This window comes from Ascidiella aspersa, chromosome 1, assembly GCF_963924565.1.
Source record: "Ascidiella aspersa chromosome 1, kaAscAspe10.2, whole genome shotgun sequence".
Classification (NCBI taxonomy): domain Eukaryota; kingdom Metazoa; phylum Chordata; class Ascidiacea; order Phlebobranchia; family Ascidiidae; genus Ascidiella; species Ascidiella aspersa.
The window spans coordinates 24,629,353-24,642,077 of NC_139447.1; the positions used below are offsets into that span (position 1 = coordinate 24,629,353).

General features: G+C 34.7%; 1 protein-coding gene across 1 annotated transcript; it reads right to left on the minus strand.

Annotated features, from left to right (window-relative positions):
• Positions 1-1,926: 1,926 nt before the first annotated feature.
• On the minus strand, positions 1,927-10,525 carry LOC146168445 (eukaryotic translation initiation factor 3 subunit J-A-like). The gene is made up of 6 exons (XM_083389121.1): positions 10,376-10,525; positions 9,946-10,056; positions 4,710-4,922; positions 4,148-4,315; positions 3,603-3,676; positions 1,927-3,336 (listed from the first exon to the last, which is right to left on the minus strand). The coding sequence occupies exons 1-6, from the start codon at positions 10,386-10,388 to the stop codon at positions 3,217-3,219; spliced, it is 699 nt and encodes a 232-aa protein (XP_083245247.1). The 5' UTR covers positions 10,389-10,525; the 3' UTR covers positions 1,927-3,216.
• Between the last annotated feature and the right edge of the window lie 2,200 nt (positions 10,526-12,725).

Below are 12,725 nucleotides of genomic sequence, written 5' to 3' on the forward strand. Positions count from 1 at the left end.
TAACCCTAACTTTAGACACTTAACTCCATCTAAACACTTCTGAAAAAAGTGCGCACGTTTTTAAAGCCATTTTAAAATGTGCGCACATTCTGAAAAAATGTGCAACCTTGCAGAAAGAATGCGCCCATTTTTTAAGAAATTTTAAAATGTGCGCACGTTTTCGCGTGCACATTTTTTTCGTCCCTTTGTTGCTTTCGGAAGTGTTACCCAATAAGGCATTACAAGTGCAGTTTCACGACTTTCAGAGGTTTGAGACTTTTTACATGGGTCGTTAAATAAGCATAAATTAAAACATCGGGGAAAAGTTATCTCAAATTTTGCGCCTTTCTCTCATCTAATCTATGTGTCTATTTTTGTTTTGGATATGTTTTGTTTGTGTGTGTCCCAATTTTATAACCATGTTAGTGTGCCGCAAGTCAAAAATTTTGTAAAAATAAGCCTTATTTATGTTTTTTGTACTTGATTTTAGAATTTTTTAAAATTAATTACACGTGAAAAGGCATCCTTACCTAATCCTTGTCTTACCTGTCAAAATTAGGATATTTATAGCTGTTTTAATACCGAATTGTACTTTCTATAGGGTGTATTTCAAAACCACTTCTGAACTTGTCCGCCAAGATATTGTTATTTCTCCAGCGGCGACGCCCTTTCGATAACAAACCACGTCCTTCAATAACAAACAATTTCACTAATAAACTTAAGCCCACAGATCGATGATAACTATAGGGCGATTATTTTTTGACCTAAAAATTTGAAATTTTGACCTAAAAATATATTTTTTTGACAAAATTTTGACCTATTAGAAATATATTAATTTAATCAACATGTTGTTGTTTAATGTACGGTACTGCATTAGTGTCTTGGCGTCGTCAACCACAGTACGTTTTAGATGTTTTGCTGACTATACCGGTCTATTTTTTCGAGTTTATGCAAAACTCATGAAAATGTTTATTGTTATCTGTGTCATTTGAAAAAGACAAACTAGCAATACGCTGGTTATTTTAGAAAAATGTTGAGTAAACAGATGAATTAGGCCTACTATAGGTAAAAACAATTTAAAAAAATTAACAAAGATCTACTTATGGAAATAGAAAATGGGATAATTGCAAATCACAAGCGAAAAAGACAGCAAATACTGTTCGAACCATTTGTCCAAATCAGAGATAAACAAGTATAATGCAAAAACAAAGTTCTAGATGAGCCTAAAGCGATAACCTATTCTACAAGCTCGCGTATACCGTATAATGCTCTAATGAAGACGTATACAGTTAAAATGTCGTTAAATATAACTTAAAACTAAATTTTCTTGGTAATATTCCAACTGAACGATAGTTTCAAAAAGCTGACTAGAGTTTTTTTCAACTTTATAAACGATTTATGTGCATTTTTAATCGATTTTGACCTAACGTGTAATTTTTGACAAAATTTTAACTTTTTTGATATGTCAAAAAATAATCGCCCTTATGATAACGTATAAAGTTTAAATCTAAAATTATTTTTTTAAAGAAAAATTTAACCTATTCTGAATAGGCCTACATTGATTTGAACAACGCATTGTTGTATGAAGTAGCCTATTGCATTAGCGTCTCATTGGTGTCGTCAGTCATAATTGTTTTTGATGTTTTACTGACGATCGGTCGAACATTATTTATTTCAGAAAATTGTTAAGCAAACAGTTTAGTTAAAAGATAAGAAACACTGCATAATGCATAATTGTCCAAATCGGAATGAATAATACAACTATTGGCTAAGTTCTAAAGCATAAGGTAAGCTTTGAATACCACACTTAAAGGGATTATGTCAGCAATTTTACTTACTTCTAAAACAACAAGCTTTGCAGAGCGAATTTTAATAAAACCTTGAGCCGGGATTCGCTATTAAGTACATTTTACTAACACTGACCATGCTTATGGTGGCTGCTCGATATCAAGAAATCACTGTTATTGTAATACTTACATAAGAAGCAAACTATTAAATCTTTTCACCAAAACCAACGTTTAGTTTAAACAATATTTTCTCACCCTTGCGAGTCCGTAAGATATGACGTTTTACATCGTTACTGGTTGCTACTACGTAACTGTAGCGAATTTCAGTTATCAACGGCCTGCCATGCTGATTATGTAAGTCAAGATTATTTGATAAAATTCGGCACTTCTGCGCTAATGGCAAGTCACACTATGAACTCTATAAGGGGTACGCCGTACATGCGGAAAACTAAAATTTGCCTAAACAAAAACGAATTCGTATATTACGTTCAAACACTTCAATTGCTTAAAACCACCCTACCTAACTGCTGGATTCGAAATGCACTGGTAAGAATAAATGGATAAAACAGCGATTTCAGTTTAGAGTCCCTGTTGCGAGTTCACAATTTCTCCACAAATTTCATGCGTCATTACACCGCTCTTCGAATTAGTTACAAACAACCTAAACGCCATAAAATCTGCAAAAACAACCACAAAACCGGAAAACTTATCGAACACACTCCAAATGCAAAACATAAAGCAAAGTGTGCGAAACGTTTGGGAAAAAAGGCGTCGGACAACTTTCGTAAAATATTACACTAAATAATAGGCTAAAAAGGCGGTATAAATACAGACGGCATAATCCAAGTTCTTCATTGTTGAAACCTGCGAGCATTTGCTTGGTGCCCCATTGCTGTAGTAAATCAAAAGTTGGTAATGACATTACTTAAGGGTTGTTACTGTAAACCAGGGATGTGCAAACTTTTTTTTCCCTAGGGGCCTAGGAAGACCCGAAGCGAAACTGTAAGTCATTCTTCGAAAAGCAACTAGTGAATAAGTTTAGAAAAAAATGCTCACATATTTATTGACTGTGTTATATTTTTTAAATCGGCCCAAACTACCCATTTGAGTAATTTCGTTTTGCGAGTCTCTGCACACCCCGGGTGTTAACATTTGGGTATTGGGCCAAAGGGGTATATGCCATCAGAATAAAAAAGCATTCGCTCCCGAACCCTCATTAATGATTTTATGTGGAAGTTTTAAGAAGTAATATTGTGCATAATCAACAAATGGTATTCTCAAGTACTCGAAGGGTACCTTGCGGCGCAGAACATGTAATGAAAGTAAACAAGATCCGATAAGAAGCAAGTTTTTGATTGATTAACATATCAGATCACTTGTGCGACTATAAGTTTTGTGGTCAAGATATCGCCGCGTCATAAAGGTCTATGTAGTTCATGAAAAACTAAGTTTACATAAAGTCGTCAAAATCGTTGTTATATTGCGAAAAATCTTCCATCGCGTCTTGCCGGGATGCTTTTACACCGCCACCGAGTTTTGCTTTTTGCGTTTTCTTACCCCCTTTTTTTTGCTGTAAAATAAAATAGCATGTTATTCTAAACGCTTCAGCTGTTTAGCATAGCAATTTACTCTACAACAAAACAATTTTATTGTTTATATCTAACCTACAAAACTTGCAGTTAATGTTTAGCATTGCAATTTACTTTACTGTACAACAAAACAATTTTATTTATATCTAACCTACAAGCAATGTAGTTAACTAGTTAAACCAATAAAAACGATTTTGTTTAGGGGAATAATGTTTCTATATATTTAGGCCTTACTTATTTTACTTACCCTTTCTTGTTTTAACTTTTCCGTATATAAAACATTAATGGAAGATGACAGCTGTTTTAACCTGTCTGTTTCCACTGCAAACGAAAAAAAAAAACATTTTGAATTGAAATTGCCAATGGCAAAAACGATACGGTATTTTACGAAAACAGATGCTGGGCTTATTTAGTTACAAACTGATTTTTTTATTATCATAAATATATCAGGGGTAAAAATAACTGCTGTAAAATCTAATACTAATTTAGTCATTGCTAGGGTCAAATGAAAGCTATTTGCCTTACGTTAAAAAAATTATCTTTAAAACGCTTTTTGAATGAATTAAAAACCATGGCATAAAATGTTTGATTTAATTAGGTATACAATATGCACAGATTTAATTATTATTAGGAAAGGTTGGCGGATTTATTATTAATCCATGGCTGATTTTTAAAAACAAATAAAGAAACATTGTAAACATAAGCTAAAGTTTGCAAAAACCTGCAGGACATATCTTAGACCTGTTTGTGCTTTATATGTAAATAACAAAGTTTACCACCAAATAAACTTACAATTTACAAGGGCAGAAGAGAGCAAATCCTGAAGTAAAAAGAAATAATGAGGCGAACTTTCCATTGAAGTAAATTTATCTTTTAACAGACTTGAAATCTTGGTAAAATCTTCTTTCGTTCGGGGTTGAAAATTGTCTAATGTGACCTTTTTTTCATCTAGGTCCATTCCTGGAGATTTGAAAATTATAAATAATTTAATTAACTTTTGGTGAAGGATGACAACTTTGTTTGAGCTTTTAGTGCAGTAACGCCATTATACTGATCTGATCAAGTAAAGGATTTGCAAAAATCTATCTGGTTAACAGATTTGTTGCCCCAAAGTTTAAACTAGCTAGTGTCCCACCTAAATGGAATTACTTAGCACTAGCAGTCTACATGTGCCTAAGATTTATTTACAGGGACATTTCTTGTTGAAAAATGTTCAGAAACACCGTTTTGGACATTAAGGTATGTTGTTGTTTTATTCATGTTTAACCAGCCAACCCAATTTTAGATGCTGGCAACAAAAATCAACCCTGAGTTGAATGTCTCTGTAACCCTACAAATGATAAAAAAGAGTTACCAAACATTTCCTTGGTGACTTCCAAGTCTGATTCCTCAGCCAATTTCTGTGCTAACAGCTTTTCCCTCATTTTCTCTTCAGGAGTCTTATTTGCCTCCTCTTCTATTCTCCTTTCCATCTTCAAGCGTTCCTGTTCTTCCTTTTCCTTTAATTTTTGCTTCAAATATTGTTTTCCACCTTTCTTTGGCTGCACAGTTGGAGCAGGGGCCGCAACTGTAGAATTATAATAGTTAATGACTAACAGTGTTTGAAATTAACTTTGACTCGTGTTGTTAAGTAACCGATGTAATATTTTTGGCAATTTTGTAAATCTACCAAATTCAGTTTCAAAATGTCTCAAATCAAGTATTATTTTGCGAAATAATTAAGTTAAGTATATTTAAAACAGGTTCCTCTGGCAATATATATTATTTTCTACCAACGTTTCGGCTTACTATCCGGCAAGCCTTCGTCAGGGACTGACACACAAAGCCAAAAAGATCCAAAGTAAAATCACACTAAGAAACTTTGCGTCTTGTTGGCTTTGTGTGTCAGTCCCTGACGAAGGCTTGCCGGACAGTAAGCCGAAACGTTGGTAGAAAATAATATATATTGCCAGAGGAACCTGTTTTAAATATACTATGCCTGGTAGCAACAGAATATTTATTAATTAAGTTAAGGTTTTGTAGCAAACCAAGGGCTTACATTTCTCAAAATACAGGTTGGCATTAAATAACTCAGATCTAGTATTCTGCACAATTCACAGGTGGCATGAATGTCGTCATGTCGAATGCAAATTTTAGTTCCTATCAAATTGATTTTTAATGATTTGAACTGCCAAGGTTACTATTTTGGTGTGTATATCTTAGTCTTATGGCAAATCAGCATGTTGGTTAACATATTTCATGCATGGATAGATAAACTGAATACAATTATGTGCTCAACAGTAACATTTTTATAAAAAATCCTCATGCACACAAGTTAACAACTTGACTACATTAACAATAATTTGAACTAGTGATCACTGATCAATCCATTGGAAGTGACTTTTTAGAGAATAATTAGTCAAATTTACAAATAAACGATAAAATAAATTTTTTTTACAAAATAATAATTTTTTTTTTAAATGTTACAATTCTAGTAAAATAGTTTAAGTTATTTTTGTATGACCAGTTTGTGTTTCTAAACCTATGTGTCGTGACCAGTGTTCGCTCTAATTTTTTTACCACATGAGCAGATGCCAAAAGTTTTGCGCAAGAGACAAAAATTATTCCGAAAAGTGCCCAACTTATTAAATGTAAAAGTGTCCAAATAGGCTAGATGCGGAAGACCTTTCGTTGGTTAGGGGCCTTTTTTTAGTCTGTTGATATCTGCGCTACACCTGTAGCAATGCAACATATCACCTAAACACTGCTTACTTACCATTCATCCAAGCATCTTGTCTTTTGTTTGAATTCATGGGAAAATTTCAGGCTGCTAATTTAATTGATCCGTATATATATGACGCAACACACAATATTGCTTTTTTAAAGTATATTACAATTTTGCAACAGCTTAAAAGTTTTATCTTTGGAAAGTCCTTAACTATTTAAGCTTTAAAAAAAAGGCCTAAAAAGTTCTTCACACAAAAATAAAAAAACAATACATGTTGTAGTTGTAAGTTACTGAGAGCCAGGCCTGGTCTAATCCCTATGCACAACTTTGATCCGTCAACTGTACCACCTTGTTTTATTGGCGACAAACAACATAGGGACGACCAGCACCTTTCTGTTTTACAATTTAGACTACATGTTTTCTTGATCACCGTAAAATACAAAAGAACAAACACATCACATGTTATGAAATTTTAATCTACGAAAACAATTTGGGGACTTTTCAAGTTTTATTAGGTTCGAATAAAACTAATTTGGACACTTTTGTTGTCTGTACAGAGCTCAAATAAAACTATTTTAGGCACTTTTATGTCCATACATAGCTTGATACAACTAATGTTCTTCTTAACTTCTGTAAATTAAAATAATGCTGATAAACCAAACAAACCGATGATTTACAATTTAGAGGTAAACAAATTAATTAAGTTTCTCGATACTACCGTGGAGAGCTTTGCTTACCACAAATGTTGTGCGTACCATAGTTTGGGAACCACTACATATTACACTAAAACATTCATTTAAAGGGACTTTTGACTTATCTTCAGGAGCCGTTAAAGAATTTGCTTCTATAAGCAGAATTGTCTCCTACAACTGCATGCAACAAGCAGATCATAGTCTGATTAAAACAGACAGTTAAAAAAAGAGAGTAATCTTCCAACAATCAGTAAACTTTATGAATTTTTCTGTATTTTCATATAGTTAAATCGGTTAAGGAATAATTTGCAGGGTTGTTCCTAAGCAAAAATTTACACTCGCCAGCTGGGCGAGCGGCAATCAATCGGCACTCGCCCAGACGAAATAACACTCGCCGAATTTGTTGGCATGCCGTCTGCAAATTTTCGTCCTAGCGTGGTCATTTCTTTGGTTATCGTTATTCTGTTTTGTGTTTTTTCTACGTAAACAGCAGTTTTTCTAAAAGTCTGGTTGTTTATTTCCAAGCACGGATGAACAAATTAATGACCCATAAAGCAGTTTACGCTCAATGTTTTAACAAAATATTTTTCACAATCTTTAGTGAAAAAAATAACACTGACAATTTAGTAGCCACAGTTTTTTAACATTTTTGTAAAAATCTTCGCGCTCTCTTTTTTTCGTATTCTGTTTTTTCTGTGCTTGAAGGACGTTTCAACGCAGGTTGTTTCACGCCACATTTCGCCTAACACTATACTTTGTAGTTACACAAGTAGGCGATATTTTCAAATATCGTAGTGTTCAGTGGAGGTTTCGGTCCCTCAAAACATAAAAAACACTGCTTAGAAATATTATTAGAAGATATTTGCATTGTAACTTATTCTTAGCAAACACTGTAGCAATTGCTCTTCATTTCGTAATACAAACAATTAAATAGATACAAAAAAGTAGAATTATTATCCTGGGTACATCGCAAGTCCAACAAACTTTTCCAAAGGCGTCAACGACTGGGTTAAACATTTAAAAAATAACAATGTTTAAGTTAAACGATAAACCTTATACCTATTGGCCACTGCAGCAATGACGTCGTTGATTGTTTGCCGGTAAACAATTTTTTTTAAACGGGACAAAGAGTCTTTATTACGAGCTTCGAACGTGACTTCGATTAACCTTATTATTTGTGCGGTGTTGAATGTATTTGCGTCTTAGATTTTAGGAAAACAATTGGCGCTATGTAATATTTCGCTTAGTAGTGGCGCTTAACACAAGTTGTCCTACACCAACTAATTAAATTTCTCGCCGAAGCCAAATCAGCACGCCAGGAGCGGTTTTGTTGGCCCTGTAATGCAACAATGCCGCAAAAATAAACTCTAGGCCACCTACCATTTAAAATAAAGTAGAATAGGTGTACGGCTATTAATCGGTTTACAACTATATGATAAAACTGAAATAACAATAAAACAGCTTGCTGCCCACTAAAGTTAGGAAGGAGGCTCACATTATGTTTGTCACAATTTAAATCAAATCAAAAGCTTTTTAGCAGTTGGGTCCTGTTTCTTTAAAACATTGTTGAGTGTAATTTCAATAAAAGTAGTTTGATTTTTACACTGATGATGCCATCATCACTCAGTGTAAAAATCAAGTAAAGATAAAAACAATAAAACATAGTAATTTCAATAAAAATAGCAAAGCCATGATATTCGATAAAATCGACCTTTGGCAATTTGCAGACGTTTCAGCAATAACTCCTGCCATCATCAGTGTAAAAATCAAGTGAAGATAAAAGCAATGAAACATGACAAAAATAGCAGCCTTTCTTTTTATGTTTTATCGTAAATATTTTGTTTATCTTTGTAACCTAGCAGCTCTAAAGGGCTAAAAACACCTATTTTATGTAGAACAAACTAAACCATATATTTTGCCATGTAAATAGTCACGTTTCTTAGTGCGAAGTCATTGTAAAGAAAACAAAATATGTAAATCATACTAAAACAGCAGAAATCTGGTTGAGTTATGGGGACCCCAGAAAAATTTAGGCGATCCAACTTACAAACGCAACCCACAGGTTGCCTTAGAGCAGGGGGTTCCCAACCTTTTTTACACCGTGGCCCGCTTTGAAATTCTTGAGAAATCAAGCCCCCCTATTTTTTTCTTTTGAGCAGGGAGTCGAACCGGAACCGAACCGGAACTTTATGAACCGGTTTTGGGTCAATTTTTTGCGAACCGTAACCGTTTTTTGTAAGATTTTAAGGAGCTGAACCGGAACTGCACCGAATATTTTGAAAGACCCTGAACCTTAACCAAACCCGAACCTGTCAAAAAAGCGGTTTACTTCAGAATTCGAAATTTTATGAAAAAAATTTTAATATTAACTAAATATAACGTTGATTTTTTATTTTTCAGATATATCAATGAGTTGCTGTTTTTTTACTACGTCACATAACTTAGATAATATGACTTACAATTCAAAGATTATTCTTTACGGGTACAATAATCAACCTAATTTTTAGATTTAACGCAACTTATATTGTATCCGAACCGGAACTTTATGAACCGGTTTTGAAATAACGATGGTCGAACCGGAGCTGAACCAGAACTTTTAAATTACTCCGAACCGAAACTGAATCGTATTCCGAAAAACTCCTTGAACCCAAACAGAACCTGAACTGGAAAAGTCAAAGGGTCGACTCCCTGCTTTTGAGTATACAGTAGTTTAAATGATAAAATGATATAAACATCATAGTACATTAATAAGTTATTACATAATCAGTTAATGTGATGGTTGAGCTTGTTTTTGTACTGACAATGTCTTAATTTCTGGTTTAGTGGTGGAAACAGCCCACTGCATGTTCAGAAGTAACATTGTTGAAAACCCACATTCACATCGATATGTTGATGGAAAAGGCAACAGCAATGGCATGACCATTTCACTTAGCTTAGTGCATGAATTTCTTAGTTTTGCCCAAAATGTGGTCACATCATCTTTTTCAAAACCAAGTCGGGTTGCCGTCTTTTATTGCAGCTTGAAGAGTTCATTAAATTTTAATTTTTTTTGTTATAGTGGAAGAGATAACAAACTAAAAAAGGGTTTTTTTTCATGGCCCCCAGGAAAAAAGCCAGGGTCCTCTTGGGGGCCTTGGCCCACAAGTTGGGAACCCCTGCCTTAGAGGCTTTACAGGGCATGTTTAATCTACCTTCTTGCTTTTCCTCTTCGTCGTCATCATCCCAATTGTCTTTCAAGTCATCATCCTCATCTTCTCCTTCCCAAGCTGCTACTTGGCCTTTAGGTTGGACATCTTCGGTATCTGATAATATAGACAACATGCATAAATTACTTGTTAACTATCCCTTTGAATGCAAATATTTATGTATTGATATTTGGGTGGCAAAAATTTAGCTTGCTTGAAATATTCTCTGCCTGTATTTTTGATAGGTTAAACATTTTTCAAACAGTTGAGAAATACAGTGTTTAATTGCATAACTGCACTGAGCCTTTAGTAGTAAGCATGACAATACATATATGCACATTTAATTATTTCCTATTGTACTTTAAACTGTATCACTTTTATACATCAATTAAAATATTGTGCGTTATGTAGGCAAACAGTGATTTCTAACTCTTACCCCAGTTATCCATGTTGCAAACAAAAATGCTTCAACGAGTCGAATGTGAGAGAAAGAAACTTTACACTTGCGAAAAAACTTGATAGAAAGTAACAAAACAGTATACAAATTTATGATATATATATTATAAACAATTATTTATTAACAGTGTCTAGTATCTGAAACCACAAAAATTGTTAAAAAAACTAAATATATATATACTAATTTTTCTAAGCAGTGAACACCAGTCTGCATTTCGTGGCAGGTGCACACCCAATATTTTTTCTAAAGCAATTTGTGTGCCAACATAAATTAGTATTTTGCATACTTATAACTTTCAACAAAGGTAAATTGTGGTAAGATTTCCAACCTAAGGTTGCCAAAAAGACATGATTGTACACCTCAAAATTTGGTGCTGCATGCATTGGATCTCAGCATGAAGTGCTAAGGAATTCAAACTGGCGTGGACAAACAGTCAAATAAATAAAAATCAACTCTAAACAGGTATACACCAATTAGTAATTATGCAATACATGTAGGTTAAATCCAGGTCAAGCAAGAGCCTGCCAGATTGGAAAGTTGTTCTGGGATTATTGATCCTCTAAAATACAGCAATTAGTGGCGCTCCATTGATGTGGTACATAGAAAGTAGTGCAAAAAACAATCCATACTGCATATCGCAACGCACATTATTTAGGTTAGCGATTTAGTTTGGGTGGGTCAAGCAAATGTATTATTTATTAGAACCCCAATTGTCATAACAAGAATATTTCAACTACGCTATAGTTTATTCTCGCTTCCTATTTAAAATAATTCCGAGTTATATAAGAAAGGTAATTTTTCTGCACTGGTGAGTAGGTATGTACGAATTGTTTTCAAATACTGGGCGGCTGGTCTATAGACGTCTAGTATATTACCACGTTGTTTTTTACAGTAACGAAACAAATTGTCAAAAATGAAATTACATGGAAGAAATAAATATGGATTAATAAATATAATAACACTAATTGTCCCACCCAAACACTTACTCGCACCCTAACCCAAATAATGCTAACAATATTAACCCTTGGACGCAAGTGTGGTGGGATTCTAGACCAGCGTCAAATACTGTCAATATATAAATATAACTAAAACTTTACGTCGGGTGGTACTAAATACCGAATGGTACCGAATGGTACCGAATGGTACCGAATGGTACCGAATGGTACCGAATGGTACCGAATGGTACCGAATGGTACCGAATGGAACCGAATGGTACCGAATGGTACCGAATGGCACCGAATGGCACCGAATGGAACAACATGGGATCGAATGCCAACCAAACTAAACGTCTGTTTTACTCCTAAATCTGATTTAATTTTACACTGAAGCATATCTTGTCGCATGAGAGTATTTTAAAACGTATGAGGCCTAAGAAGGGTGGAAATGAACATGGTACCGAATGAAACCGAATGGCACCGTATTTAACCCAATAAAACCCATTGTAACTCGTAATAGAAACACTAAATATCGAATGGCCCGAATGGCACCGAACGGAACCCAATAGAACCGAACGGAACCCAATAGAACCCATTGTAACTCGTAATAGAAACACTAAATACCGAATGGTACCGAATGGCACCGAATGGCACCGAACGGAACCCAATAGAACCCAATAGAACCCATTGTAACTCGTTATAGAAACACTAAATACCGAATGGTACCGAATGGCACCGAATGGAACAACATGGGATCGAATGCCAACCAAACTAAACTTCTGTTTTACTCCTAAATCTGATTTAATTTTACACTGAAGCATATCTTGTCGCATGAGAGTATTTTAAAACGTATGAGGCCTAAGAAGGGTTGCAATGAACATGGTACCGAATGAAACCGAATGGCACCGTATTGAACCCAATAAAACCCATTGTAACTCGTAATAGAAACACTAAATATCGAATGGCCCGAATGGCACCGAACGGAACCCAATAGAACCGAACAGAACCCAATAGAACCCATTGTAACTCGTAATAGAAACACTAAATATCGAATGGTACCGAATGGTACCGAATGGAACCCAATGGTACCGTATTGAACCCAATAGAACCCATTGTAACTCGTAATAGAAACACTAAATACCGAATGGTACAGAATGGCACCGAAGGAACCCAATAGAACCGAACGGAACCCAATAGAACCCATTGTAACTCGTAATAGAAACACTAAATACCGAATGGTACCGAATGGCACCGAAGGAACCCAATAGAACCGAACGGAACCCAATAGAACCCATTGTAACTCGTAATAGAAACACTAAATACCGAATGGTACCGAATGGTACCGAATGGTACCGAATGGTACCGAATGGAACCGAATGGAACCGAATGGTACC